Source organism: Diadema antillarum, unplaced genomic scaffold, assembly GCF_040938485.1.
Source record: "Diadema antillarum isolate AM-2024a unplaced genomic scaffold, OU_Dant_1.0 seq00001423_RagTag, whole genome shotgun sequence".
In the NCBI taxonomy this organism is placed as follows: domain Eukaryota; kingdom Metazoa; phylum Echinodermata; class Echinoidea; order Diadematoida; family Diadematidae; genus Diadema; species Diadema antillarum.
The window spans coordinates 411112-427071 of NW_027272175.1; the positions used below are offsets into that span (position 1 = coordinate 411112).

At 37.6% G+C, this 15960-nt stretch overlaps 1 protein-coding gene across 1 annotated transcript in view; it reads right to left on the bottom strand.

The window, feature by feature from the left end:
* The window catches only part of LOC139709272 (A.superbus venom factor 1-like), a 71564-nt gene that overhangs the window by 26617 nt on the left and 28987 nt on the right, over positions 1–15960 (bottom strand). Inside the window, exons 12-22 of the mRNA XM_071621221.1 lie at positions 14526–14597; positions 14023–14223; positions 13075–13224; positions 10552–10626; positions 9310–9364; positions 7816–7863; positions 5944–6092; positions 5111–5253; positions 3426–3654; positions 1491–1703; positions 283–391 (exon numbers count right to left, since the gene is read on the bottom strand). Coding sequence (XP_071477322.1) covers positions 283–391; positions 1491–1703; positions 3426–3654; positions 5111–5253; positions 5944–6092; positions 7816–7863; positions 9310–9364; positions 10552–10626; positions 13075–13224; positions 14023–14223; positions 14526–14597 — 1444 coding nt within the window. The remainder of the gene's footprint in view (positions 1–282; positions 392–1490; positions 1704–3425; positions 3655–5110; positions 5254–5943; positions 6093–7815; positions 7864–9309; positions 9365–10551; positions 10627–13074; positions 13225–14022; positions 14224–14525; positions 14598–15960) is intronic.

A 15960-nucleotide genomic window follows, 5' to 3' on the forward strand; every position in this document is an offset into this window, starting at 1 on the left:
CTCAAACTCTATACGGCCGTACATTTGAATTTTCTCAAGGTCATCCATGGAGGGTGTTGTTTCCCAAAATATAAAGAAATACATAGGAAATGTGCCCAAAACAGGATTTTTCGGTATACTAGTAATTTCTTTATCCCCAGTGCATGTATATATGTCTCATTTAAGACCAATCATTTTCATATTTGCCACAATTGATAAGCAAGTCGAATCTCATAATTTTTTAAACTTCACTGCACTGTCATGCCTGTTATGAGAGCAGGTATACCAGTATGTGGCACATACCGCGGACATTGGCCGGGGCTTGCGTGGTGGTACTACTTCCCTCATCCAGCAGAATTTCGCTCGGGTTAATGGTCACGGATTCAACAGCTGTCTTCCGCACTCCTTGCGCCTGATAAAAATAGAAAAAAAAAAGAAAAAAAAAAACACAATCAAGGTACATGACTATTATTCAATATTATCCTCCCACTTTAAAGGAAACCCAAACCCAAAAAGAAACTTTAAAAATTCATAACTTTTGTATCGATTGTCCGATTTTCCTCAAAAATGGTCAAGGATTCAATAGCTTTCTTCCGCACTGCTTGCGCCTGATAACAATAGAAGATAGACAAATAAAAAAAAAACATAGTCCACGTACATGGCTAAGTGTAATTATCAATCTAATTCTCCCACTTTAAAGGATACCCAAACTCAAAGAGAAACTTTAAAAATTCATATTTTTTGCGTCGATTGTCCGATTTTCGTCAATTTTTCACTGATGTGTTCTATTAATGTTGCTGCTTTCACTCAATCTACATTGCTCTTTTGGCTTGACTTTCCTTTAAGTCTCCGCTAATTTCGAATGTAACATGATTTAAAATATTAACCGGCTTTCGATACTGATACCACGATACCACGTCAGACTGTGGTGAATGATGATAATAAGAATAATTATATGGTCCTCTTTAGTCGTTTTTCAGAGTAGTCTCTTCAGTGTTGTCACTTTTCTACCAGAGGGCCCTGCCATCATGAATGGCCAAGCGTTGCCAGGTACCCATATTTTATACTCCTGGGTCAAGAGGGATGGTAGTTAAAAATATCTTGTCCAAGGACTACAGCACTGGACGGGAATCGAACTCGTGTCCTCCGGCATTTTTCGACTTAGAGTCGGGAGTCTTATCCACTATGGCACAGGGCCCCCACTGGGAGATGACGTGCTAATGTGCTCATCACAACTTAGAATTTTACTCAGCTGAAAATGTCCCTACTACACTTACGTTATATTTCCTTGTGAGCGAAAATACTGCATTGCTACTTCTCCATTGTAAAACGTAGACTCTCATTAATTCTGCCTGATGAAGGGTGCGCAATACTACTCCCGTCTTAACCTTTCTCTTCATCAATGTTCATCAATCTATAATATTTTCATTGATCTGTAGATGTGATTTACCCGTTTTATTAGTGTGGAATATGAATGAAATGAAAATGAAATGATAGCGCTCGAAACGTACCACGACTCGGAGCTTCTTTTCGACCTGGTCCCTAACACTGCCAGACCTCGCCCTTGCCTCCACCCTGATTGGGTGCTCGCCCACCTCTATTGGTAGAACGAGGAAGGTGGTGGTGTTGGCATCGTTGGGACGGACAATCAAGGTTCGCTGTATGGCTCCCCTCGTTCCGTTTCCTGCACACAGACCATCCGGAGTGGAGAAGCTTACGTCAACCTTTGGAAGGAAGAATTAATGAGTATACGAAATCTAGAGACAGAATGTTTATATCGCAGGTAAATGGCTCGCGTTCTCATTTTGTAAACCATTTTTCAACTCAATGTCAATTCGATCCAAATTTGATTTTCCTCTTTTTTTTTTGCAATAGAATAATATACAAAGCACTGACGGATATCAGACATGCATATTTGTAACTAGAAATGTCGCTATGGCGACTGGTATGCCTCCGCCATAATGCATGGTTCTCCTAATAGGTCTATAGTACAATGTCTTGACAATGTGTGATGACAGCTTCGCATAATGGACAAAATACTATTAAAAATGAAATGTTTGTCACAAATGTGTTGAATGCTCACTTCCCTTGAACCAGGTTTATTCTAATGAATGGATGTATTATCTAAAAGTGCAGGTATTTGGGGATTTTAGGATTTTTACTAGACTTCTTACCCTTTTATGAGTAAAATTTAGCACTTATTTCACTTGAACTTTGACCTCCAAGAGAATCTCTATTTGGTAATACATGCATACACTGAATTTCAGAAAAATTATGAAAGCACTGCATAGATAATAGGGAAATAGTGAAATTTTAAGGAGTTTACCCTGAGCTTTGACCCCTGATCTTTGTCCCCTGACCCCTATATTACCTAGATAATAACTGCCAGTCAGTACATGCATATATGCCAAGTTCCATGAAGATACATTGAACCATTTGTGAGATATAGAGAAGAAAGTGAAATTTTAACATTTTCACTTGACCTATGACCTTTGACCTTCGACCTCACCACCCAAAACTCTCTCTGGAGAATCTTTGTTTGGTAGTTCATGTATGTATCAAGTTTCAAGAAAATAACTTCAGGCATTGCAAAGATATGGGAAAAAAAGTGATTTTTCTCGAGCATTTAACCTTGACCTTTTGACCTTAGACCTTAAGCATGGGCACCCAAAAGTTGATAGGCACAACTTCACTCACTCATACATATACATACCAAGTTTCATAAGGATATCTCAAACGGTTTTTAGTTACGGTTTCCACAAAATTGACTACGGACGGAAGGACGGAAGGACGAAAGGAGGGACGGACGGACGGATAGACGGAGGGATGGACGGACGGACGGACGACCCGAAAACACAATGCCTCCTGCGACACTTCGTGGCGGAGGCATAACAAAAATAACATGTTCACGTATATGTCAAAACCAAAGAGCTTATTTCAATGAGTATTTATGGTGAGAAAAATCTCTAATGTCTAAAACACATTCCAAAACATACATAGCTTACATTAAAACACACACACACACACACTCACACACACAAGAAGAATGAAGAAGAAGAATGAACACTGAAGAATCTTTATTTGGTACTTCATGTGTATACTAAGTTTCAAGAAAATAACTTCAGGCATTGCATAGATATGGGGGAATATAGTGAAATTTCGAGCATTTAACCTTCACTTTCTGACCTAGCTTGACATTGATCACATGCGCCAAAAAGTTGATAGGCACAACTTTGCTCACTCATACATATTATACATGCCAAGTTCATCAGGAAGCCTCAAACGGTTTATTTAGTTACGCTGTCCCAAAATTGACTGCGGCCGGAAGGACGGACGGACGGACGAACGGACGGACAACCCCAAAACATAATGCCTCCGGCGACACTTCTTGGCGGAGGTATAACAAATACGCTCTGAGTACTCTGAGTTTGTTATCATGTGTGTACCTGCAGCCGTACTCTCCCGTAGTTGAAAATCGTCACTAACACCTGCATCTGTTCCATCCTGACCACTGAGTACGGCAGGTGAAGCTGAATGAAGAAGTTCTGGAACACTGTGACGAACGAGGGAGCTGCCACGCACATCCCATAGAGTTGTGACACGCTGACGGCGGCCATTTCCCACTTGGTAATGCTGCTTGGTGCTGACGTTATGTAGTCGAGCTCCGTCTCGTTACTTACAGACAGAAAAAAAAACCGACGGTAATTGTTTCCATGTGTTTATATAGTCCATGGCTCACTCCTTACATCACCCTTCATTTAACACAAACTCTCCTTCCACGCTACGAAGGGGCTTTCAAGGCGAAAATTCTAGATATTCAATTCAATTCAATTGAAATGGAATATTATTTTTGATTATACACGTTTGATTCAGAAAAAACAAAACGTACAATGTATTCCAACGATAAATGTGCAATAAATATTGACTCATCGGCAACATAAAATTTAGATCATTAATTTGATTTTCAGTATTTCACCTGATATAGGCGTAATAAAGAAAAAGTTTATAAAAGCCCAATCAAATCCTTATGGTCACTACACTGTGAGTCGTGAATATCTCCATTTTTGTTTGCCCTGTCCACAAATATGTATATATTATGCTCATGCATGGCTTGGAGTAATAAAGGCGCTTAAGCCCAAGGGGGGGGGGGGGCACATTGTGCCCCCTACCAGATTTCCATTCGCCACTCCTTCGCCCTTAATCCAATTTTAACCAAATTTGGTGACTTTTCCTAAAATCTTATTCTGAACATTTTGTTATATAGTTTAGCTATATTTGATATTGTTGGTTGCCATGGAAACCATAAACTGACAACCATGTCAGTCATATTTTGAGTATTTTTCTGTTCCACTTCCAATTTACAATATTACAATGTATGAAATGGGCATTTCTTGGCTGAAATTTGCTGAAGAAGCAAAATGTGAAGTAATTATGGCCCTGAAATGTTTTTCCTATTATTTCCTTTGTTTTTTCTGTGACAGCAGCATAAAACAATAGATATAATAGAGATATTTGAAAATAACAGTATTTTCCCAAGATTGCCGTTATATTTTGTGTCATTTTGATTCCTTCACCCAAGTTATACCTCTGATATCATTTGTTTATCACATTATCAATCTGCAAACTTAAAATTCCAATATTATGGGAATATATGCATGTACCTATCCCAAACAATACATCACAGGTCTCATAATGTATTTCTTTATTTTGTTGTGAATAGCACCCCATGCAGTGACCTTGAGAAATTTCAACCATAATAAATGATGACCTTTGACTTGCACATCATTTGTGGCAAATATGAAGGATATTGGTCTATGCATACTGGAGATAAAGAAATTATACAGAAAAATCATGTTTTTAGCATATTTCCTATGTATTTCTTTATATTTTGGTAAATAGCGCCCTCTATGGGTGACCTTGAAAAATAAATTCAAGTATGCGGTCATGTAGAGTATGACTTGCTCTACCCATATGCCAAATATGACGATGAAACATCAAACAATAACAAAGTTATATGAGGGGGGGGGGCACAATGTGCCCCCCTTGGGCCTGGGAAGGGTCAAAATAGCTTGGGCTTAATAGGGTTAATCAGACAAATCTTGGATATGCATCACTTCTTACAAAGTCTTACCCCATTTCCTGTAGCTCAAAAAACCACGTCTCCCTGAAATCCTTCCGAACTTCCACGTTGGTATTCACCTCCCCTACGTCTTCGTCAGCAGATGAACGAAGAAGGAAGTTCTGGGTCCTACTTTGGCAGCATATTCTGTACGTCTGCATTGTGTTAGAACATTATTATTTTTCTTCATTTCATCATTACTCTTGTAGAACCGCACTATTCATTTGTTCTGTTCGGCTGTAATATTTCTATTAAAAGTTTCCGAAATGTTAGGTGAAATATCAAGGATTGGCATATTTCTTCTCTTTCAGTTATATACCTTTTTTGTTTTTCAACATAAGCTTGATTGTCAAATTCAAAGATCTCATAGTTTCCACTAATTTTTTGTATTACTTTTTCTTTTCAGCATGATTATACTGCAGCTGTGATTTAAAAGACTTTATGATCTGGAATATAATGAGTGTGCAAGCTTGTTTAGGTCTTGATGGTGAAGACGTCAAACTTTCCTCCCATTTAAAATGATTTATTTCTCTTTGTTGTTGGCGATATATTGTCTTGCTGCAATGAGAAGGTACACATGTGGATAAATTATTGGCAAACGCGTTTTCCCTTTAACGCTACGATTATATTTTACAATCCCCCTTTTCTTTTTTTGGAGGGAGGTTTATGAAGTATCAATCCTCTCGCCGCTTGCTCAGGCAAAAACGAATGTCGCGTAAAAACGCATGATAAACGCCGCTTTACGAAGGCGCATATTTAGGTATCATTGCGTGGCGTTTGGAGCAATAAAAGGCTCCACCTAAAAACAAATGGAAAGCATAAAGAAAAGGGAGTGAAATGCTTACTATTCTCTCATCTCGTGTGATTGAAGCACAATTCCTTCTCAATAGACTGGTCCATCGTGTACAGTCAGGGTTCTGCCCGCTAGTTAGTAGGGCTTGCAAGCGTGGGCGGGTGGACAAGCATAACTCTTGTATCCTGGTCGTCAAGCAAGCTTTAATGAAAAATGCATGGGATGGGAAGAAATAAAGACCGTATATACAAGTTGAACACAGTCAATGAAGTTTCACCGACAAGAATGGATCAAATTCCCTTCATTAGAAGAAGCGCCACACCGCGTTCACGTTAACCCATTCCATACGGGAACCTGGTGGCCCGTGTATTAAGTCTATGGGAATTTCGGAATTCAGTATGGAACGGATAATATGTCATAAGCATAGTTAGTTCAGACACATCGGCGAATGTCTGGTATATAATACAGACATGTCCGAAGCTTGCAAACACAGTGAACTTGGTCATAATCGCACACATGCCAATTACACGGTAACGGGTGAATGAGTTTATATATCAGTTGACTGAATAATTAAATGCATTCATCAAATTTAACATAATTTCATTTCGTAAGTGCAATTCAACATCATATCGGGTTTTGCACACTACCTCTTTCATTAACCCTTTAAACCCAAAGGGGGCGGGTGCACATTGTGCCCCTACCACATTTTCATTTGCCACTCCTGCCGCAATTTCAACCAAATTTGGTGACTTATCCTAAAATTCTCTCACGAACACTTTGATATACAAATTTTTGCCAAAAAAATTAAGGAGTATACCAGGAAAAATTTCCGAAGTAATTTAGCAAAACACACTACATATGTATAGACAATTATAGTATTACAATCAATAACGTTATAACAGTATTTCATTTGTATTTTATTAGTTCATTATGTAATACATGTTAAAGGACCAACACCTACTTGCACCTGTTCTACCTCTCGGTTCTTTTAGTAACCTCATTGTGTACATCATTGCCATACTGTATCTCTTTTTCTAATAGTTTTAGATTACCTAATAATTTATCCATTTTATATTATAAATTATATTCAATATGTTTTTAGATCGTTTAGACAGTTATGTGTGCTATGTATTAATGTTTATGTATAAACATGTATTCAAACTGTCTTGTATTACATATGTTGTTGTTTTAGATAAGCTCAGACTCAAACATAAGCATCAAACAATGGATACATTACAGAGCTAATGAAAATGCAGTATTTTGCAGAACCTTTCCCCTTTTTATTTCGTGTCAATCTGAATGTTTCACCCAAGTTATACCTGTAGTATCATTTTTTAATCATTGATTATAATATTATCTATCTACTAACTCAAAATTCCAATATTATATAAATATGAAATGTGATACCAATGTACCTATCCCAAACAATACATCATATAAGTCTCATTCCTTTATATTGTAACGAAAATAAGTCTTTCATGTGTTGGCCTTGAGAATTTCGGGTGATGTTTGTTATTCCAAAGGTTTGTTATTCCAAAGGTTCGTCAATCCTAAACACACAAATTCCCTATACATTGAGGTTCGTTAATGAAAAAGGGTTCGTTAATCCGAACATTTGTGGCGTTATTCCGGAGGTTCGGTAACCAATACAATTTTCGATATCAATTTCAATTTCAATATGAAATGAGATTTTACTTCCAATAGTACATTTTTATACAATTTCAATGGAAAAAATACAAAGTATACAACAATAGATATGTACATATACATATGAAACTAATGGTCGAAATAATTCTATTGTTGGAAAAGAGAGACACAGGTAAAAGAAAAGCTTGTAGAAATGTATAGTACAATAAACAGAGATACAAACAACCATTTAATGAAAGAAATGGCTCGTAGTGGTAGAGGGAGGAAAAATGCTTACTTGCAACATTTCGACGCTTTCGCGAAGGTTCTCGTCTGCATTGAGGCTCTAAAAAGATGATAGAAACACTTATTCACTTTCTCGCGTCATTTTGCCAAGAGGAAGATACATGGAATTAGACAAAGAAGGAAAGAAAACGATAATCCGCATTGCCGTGACTGCGCGACACTTGGAATTAACAATAATTACCAAAACCGTTTATATGGATAGATACTTTTTAATAAAATTACACGACACACTCAACTAGAGAACTAACCGTATAGGCCACTACATTTGATCAATTTTCCAGCGTCGTGGATCGATCTTTTCATGAACATGTACATCCATTAATATAATATGGACTGGCCTTGAGGGGGATACAACATTTATTGCCTGAACTAGAATTGTATTGCCCGAGTCGAAGACGAGGGCAATACAATATCTAGTGAGGGCAAGTAATGTCGTATCCCCCGAAAACAGACAGTCCATGTCATTATAATTACCCATTTCAGGCATCTTGAGCGCAGCAAAATAAAACACTACAATGTAAAATTAACAATTTTCCACTCGGCACCAGCTCGAGCTCTACACCACACTGCGCGCTGCATCCCTATACACAGCTCAGGTACGCGGCGCGCGTATAACAGCTAACCAAAGCAGCTAACTCACACAGGCACAGGAATCGTCCCCTATCTTTACGAGTTAACCTATGGAAATTTGCCTTCTGTCGCGAAACTTGGGTATGCGGCGCGCGTACAAAACAGCAAGCTAACACAGTAAAAGCGATCGTCGTTTAGTTTTACGTGTTAACCTATGGCAATTCTCCCATCGTCGCAAAATCACTCCGCGAGAAACTTTAATGTCATCAACAGCAAATTTTCCTCACTGGAAGCTCAAGTGCCCGGATCCTATATTCCCCTCGTTTTTAACACGCAAATCCCATTGGCGTTCGTCAAAGCGGGGAATATGGACAATTGCTCCTCTTCTCGCTGCTGGGGAGGGGAATACAATTTCGAAGAATCACAGCTCAGATGCCTGATACGGGTAATAATAAGGCATATTGACTTATTAGGCCTATATTATGTTCTATGAACACATACCGTACAGACATAGGCATGGGATGTTATAAAAATGGAAAGCAATGCCGCAAGTGCGGTCATTGAAATACCTTTTCCAAAGAAAAGAAAGTTTAATTTAAGTAAATACACTATACAACAGTATTTGGGAATGTTATTAGACAGTGAAGATAAAAAATGAACAACATTAAACGCTTTTTGACATCGAAAATGCCTTGCTGATTTTGTTGGCCGCCATATTTTAAGGAAAAAAAAATGTTGAACTAGAATAATGCATATTGTGCATTAACAGAACGGTTTTCGGAAGTTTGTCGGTAGAAATAATTACAATTTTTTTTTTGTCCGTCAGATTCCAAACTTGGATGACCTTTGACAAAGTGTTAATCGCCTTACTTTAAATATTACAAGGGGAGAATTTCCTTTGGTTATGTTTACTAACCTTCGCGTGGGTTGACATCGAGTTGCGCGTTTGTAAGTACCGTCATTCCTGAGTCCTGTTATCAAAACAATCAAAGCTGACATGTGTTGGAGTAAAATGTGGATGCTTCTAAAAAAGATTTTGTCACTCAATCAGTGAGGAGCCAATTTCCTGATAAAGTCCGTATACACTGGTTAAATCGTTCAAAACGTTCAATCCTAATTCATCTCATTTGTAAAGTGTAAGCATGTGTGCATGGTATGAGGAGCTTGGCCCCTATACCAGCAGTCAATTACACGATTTCCATTGCCTAAAAAATAAAGATTAAAATCTGTCTTTGCAGAGAAACTTAAACGATCAATACACCGTCGGTAATATAATCTGTGGTATATCTGCAATAGCATTACATTTTCATCTCCTTGTAATTTCTAGTGTGACAATGTGTGATAGCAATTTTGAACTGATCAGCTTGTCATGCTTGTGGTGGTGCTGTATGGGGGGGGGGGAGGGTGGTGAGACAAATTCTTCTGATCTCCCTGTGTACACCTACTCTTCGTGTGTACGGGCATGTCATGATCTACAGAGGAAAAGGGTCCTACTTCGTAAATAAATAAATAAATAAAAATACGATAGCAGCTCTTGTTGGTGCGGCAAATATTATGGTATTTATCTTTCTGATTGGCTGTGCTATACGGGAAGTTGTTATATTCAACCAAGAACGGCTGTCTTCACACCTATGATAAAACAGAACCCTTATAGTGTGTCCCATATCGGAGGAATTCAAATGCGCCTTTTGGTCCACAAAGTTGGTTAAATACTGATCTATCAAGATTGTCATATTGAACTCCTTCAAAATACAGCTATAGGAGTAAAATTCAGTATAGAGTCTGCATAACGTCACACAAGAACACTAAATCACAGAGCCTCTTTGGTATACGCTATGCAGGAGGAAGTACTGGTCTCGATGCAAACCTTTTAGGATCAGGGGAGGGGGATACCCTCTGTCAGAGCATGGATCCTACATGACCAGAGGAAGTAGAATACATAGGGACTTGATCGAACTGTTGAAGTTGGTTTTCAGCGCTAGTATTGAATGCGCTACAGGTGACATCTTGGACACTTACAAGACGTCAAGGTGCTTGAGAATATTTCAGACAATTAGGCTTCTGGCGTGTGTGCTTTCTTACCCAATTGTCGTATAAAATGAACCGAAGAGAGGGGGTGGGTGATCGTTATGTCATCAAAGTTGTTATATAAACTCACCTCAAAGACCATTGACACCGTACGTCCTCCACCCGGTCCGCAGCCAACGTCATACCCCTTCATTCGGTTTAACATCTACACGGGGATAAGGACAGAAATAAGACTACAATTTAAAGATAATGGATGATGGGTTATGTTCTCGTGCATGGGGCGCCACGATGGTCCGATATGACATATGAATCATAATGCTGTCCACCAGCACACGTTGCCATAGAGTATGAATTCTACCCGATATAGCATTATAACATCATTATTTGCATATTGATACTATTGTTTTGAAAGTCGGATATGATCATTTTGTATTTTGACTCAGGAGAATGAGTACAACCGTGATGTGACATACATTTGTTAAAATGTATACGTCCAACTTCTTTTACACACACACACACACACACACACACACACACACATACACAACGTTTATTTTTATGCAAACTCACATTCACACTCACTTTTATCATGTATGACTCTTATACAGTCATTATCATTTGATGCACATTTAGGCCTACATACGTGAAAACATGCACATCAAACCAAACACCATGTTCATGTTGACTCATACACTAAATACATTGATATTTCCTCCAATGCTATGTAATTTAATGTATCGCTGATATAGATATTGATATTGTCTTGTATATCTCTCACATGTCTATCCTGTCTATGTAGGCCTACATATTATATTATGCCTGACGGCTGCCTGCATGGCCTGTGCACGGCCGGCGCCACGTTTTGACAAGTGTGTGTGTGTGTGTGGGGAGGGGGGGGGGGGCAGTTTTTATTTCTGGTGCCACTTCCGGTTGTCATCACCTAACAAGCAAAAAACAAAACAAAACAAAGCAAAACAAAACAAATAAGCCTTCCCCGCACTCCTGGCTACGCCCTGTGATACAACACACAAAAAATCTAAACCACTTTTTTTTTTTTTCTGATGGTATTTCTGAGCCAAAAGTAAGTGAGGGGGGGGGGGGGGGGGGGGTAAATGGTAAGATCCTATGTATTCCTATTCTTATGTATTATATATATAAAAAAGTGATGTATGGTGGTTCCGCGGTCCTGCTATGCTCTGTACTATTTATGCAGTCTAGTATACGGATGTACTGTGTATGCATGCAATCAAAACAAATTACAAGAAACGGACATTAAAATTGAATCGAATCAAATTGAATTGAATCGCATAGAATTGAGTTTAACGGAATTTAATTTATATGAATTCAACATTATAGCTCACGGGGCTGTATATGAGAAGTAAAATACATTGTAATTTTCCCATTAGTATTCTTTCCTGAAATCTGAAACCAAATTTTCGACCTCAGATCTCATGCGGCTGTTCCAAAAGAAAAAGTGTACAGTGCATTCAAAATGCCGTCAAAATTAAAGTAACGATAATGGTGGAAAAGCAAAATCGATAGACATTGTGACTGAGAGGGATTTAACAGAGAATTAACTTCTTGTTTATTTCTTTCTAAAGTGTGTTTGTGTGTGCACGCATGCTATTTGCTAGGCGTATATTAACTATGTGCATGTATGACGTGTTTTCACTTCCGGGGACCTACCTTCACAAGTATCTATACTTTTCTGTAGGCTCTCCTTTTAGACATTATCTTTATTTTACTTTACTCTAAGCTGAGTCAAGTGCATTCTGTAAATGTAAATATGAAAAGATCCTTTTGTTATACCATCTTAGGATTTTCACATGTCTGGTAATGTTGTTTGATCTGTGGAAGTATGTTTAGAATGTGATTTAAAGTTAAGGATAAGTTTGTCCATAATATATATTATATATACATATATATATGACATAATATATATTATATACATATATATTATATACGTATTATATATATTTATATGTATATACACACACAATTATATATATATATATATATATATATATATATATACATGTATGTACATTTATACACACATATTTGGACTGAATAAATGCAGCAATATTAGTTGAACCCATCAGTGGAAGTTTTAGGATAATGGGACATCCTGTTCAAAAGTGATGAATGTTGTAAAGTTTCAGAGCCACCGTTGCTGAATAAGAAAACTACAACGGCATGTGACACCACTGGTAATACGGCAACGATGAAAATGAAATATCAATAGGATTCCACAGAATTTCACTTTTTGTTTTAATGAAAAGAACGCATTCCCTCGACTCGTTACTGACACTAGTAAAAGGTGATAGAATTGTTCTCACTGCTTCTTGAAAGATGTAGGCCTACGGCAAGCGCTCTTTCACTTTACCGGAAAATATGAAGAATCGTGTAAATATTTTCTTTACATCATTGTCCCGCAGTGACGTCACAAACTGTTTGGAGTCTTCTTATCCTACGATGACGACACTTAAACTTAAGAATTCATAGCTTTTGAACGAAATGTCCTCCGATTATCCTTAAACTTTCATTGATGTGCTTGTCTAAAATTGTTGCCCTCACTAAATCCACACGTGGTTGAACTACTTGTCCTTTAACAAAATGGATAATGAAAACTGAATGAAGTGGTGATACATACCTTCCGTCTGGTCAAGCGGTCCTTGTCTCTTAGGAGATAGACAGCCGTATCAACAGCCATGAATGCTACGGTAGCATTCCTTGGTGCTCTAATCCTTACGTTCACTGCAGCATGGGGCAAGTACTGACTGTTGCCACTAGTAATGGTCACCTAACGTGTTTAGAAGAAAAACACACGTGATTTGGTTTCACTTCTTTTTTTAATTCATCCTGTCCCTTTCACCTAAACCAGCCAATACATGATAATGCAGGAGATGATGCTTGCCATGCATCTTAGGTGTGATCGTAGTTACCTGGGCCTCGTTTGATCAAAACATAAAATCGATTCTAAATTTCCTTACAACACAGTCTGCCATAAACCTACAATTGAAATCAATTTAATAATCAATTTTAACTCTTCATAAAACAGGGCCTTGGTCACACAAATCGTCCTTGGACGAGATGTTTTTACCCGCAACGCCCCTCTCGACCAAGGTGTATAAATGGGTAATTGGCAACACCAGTGTAATAATAATGGCGGGACCCTCTGGTAGAACAGTGGCAACACTGAAAAGACCATATCCTGGACAAAGAAGACGTTATCATTATTATTATCATTATTAATATTATTATTATCATCGTTATTATAATCATCATTACTATTATCAAATGGAAGCTTTATCTCATCCCCTTCCCCATTCAACCGGAGAAATTGGCACATCGTTTGAAGTACCCTTTTAAATATCCTTTAAAGCGATTTTAAGTTGCTTGAACACCATTTAATCGAGTTTCTTGCCATCAATACTAACATCAACACCGTCAACCTATATACCTTGAGTTTGATCGGCAGCACAAACCACACAAAATAAATGATCTTTGAGCAGTCAAAAGGTTGATCAAAAAAAAAATCCATACATTGTGCGTTCACCAATGAATCCACCACACAATCCCTTCGAATACAAAAACTCACATCGTCGCCACAGTTTTCCTCCACGTCCACCAGCAAAGAGTCCGCTGTGACGTAGGTCTCACCCGCTGGTGTTTTAGTGAAGTAATATACAATGATCCGTGTACTCGGCACCATGTCTCGTGTAACGGTTATGTGCAGAACTGGGGTGGTGCCAACGTTACGAAGTGTATCTGATTGTACGATACGACCGGCTGTCACGCACTATGTGAAAAATAAAGAGGAGAAAAAAAAAAACAGCAAACGATGACATTTTTAGCACGTGGATCTATCTGCAAAAGAGTGAAAACATGTCGACTCTAAATGTCTCCATTTCCAATCTTCTCTTTCCTTTACACGCTTTGAAGAGATGTGTTATCAACAGCATCCCTCTTTCTGTTTTGTGTATTATCACTTCGGATTCACGGCGCATTGGAGTGCGATACATTACATCAGTTCGCCAAACAATTTAGATTTCCTTGGGATTAATCATACACAGTTTGTACATCGTGAAGTAAAGTACTTACCATATAATGCAAAGCCCTGACCTGAGAAGACCCTGATCTGTGGATGTTCAGAGATTCTCGTGTTGCACTAACCTGAGTCAGGAAAGATTATGATTTGATAGCAATCGATAAGGCTGCTTCGAACTAACCCTGTTCTTCAGTTTCAGTTTGATCTTATTTCTGCATTTTTTCATAAAAACCATACATGACGTTACAAGTGCACTGTATTTAGAACATAAATGGGCATAATAAATTCACAGTATCACAATAATAGTCACCATAACGTTTAAAGTATTTTAACAAATACCATGAAATCAAGAAATCTTTTTCCATTTGTGGAGGGAGAAAAATGTAGAAGTCTGCCATCTGAAGCAATGCTTGAAATAATATAACGATGGCAGCCTCCTGAAAAAAAGGGGCAACGAAAACCATACACACAGCTTTCATCTAATTCAATTTAATTTCATTCAATTTCATTTCTTTTCATTTCATTCATTTCCATTTTTAACAACAAAGAATATAAGCGTAACGAGATGGACAATTTGCTATTGAAATTTGGATTGTGCAGTATGCAAACTTGATTAATTCAATAATTCTGATGATCACTAACACTTTCAATTGTCATCTATATAGTAGCAATCACAACCAATACTCAGCAAAAAAGAAAGGATAAATGTTTTTTCAAGTTCATATTTTCATTGAAAATTCAGATACAAATCAATGTCTTATATACCATAATTATTAAAGGTAACTCAGGGTCAATTGGCCATCAACCTGACAGGTTGACAGAAACTTTATGCATGAGTGAACAGATGCGGTTTTGTCCTCCGAAGAACAAAATTAAAAAAATTGCAAAAATTGACATGTTGTCACTCATGTGTATGCCCTTGAAGATGACAGTGATAACAAAATACTACTCTAACACAATGAGAGACATGATTAAATAGCAAAAGTAAGCCTTCGTTATTCTGCATCTCTTTATAGCCTCAAAAAAAAAAACAGATTTACACGACCGTGTATGTTTTGTTGTGTGAAATAGTTTTTGTTGTTGTTGTTGTAGTCAAGTAAGTCGATAGTTAGTTAAAACTGTTTATTTATTTCTATGTGCATCCAATGACGCCCCAATATTAAACTCGGCTTACTGGGGATCTTCCTGTATGGTACCATTTTTTTTTCTTTTATTATGTCTCCGTTCTCTGTCACAATGATCTGCATACCTTTCATGTGCAAAATTAGCCACGAATTATGATGAACCATGAGTATATTTCTGAAAGTGATCAGAGTTGATTAAAGGTACTTGTCGAAACAATAAAATGAAATGAAATGAAATGAAATTTGGAAACTAAAGGGGGATTTTTTTTGTCAATTCAAACTTTGGGTGACATACGGCCATAAAGGTGAATAAATGGACAAAATTTCTTTATTTCATTCTTTATGTTTTGGTTATAACCACTTT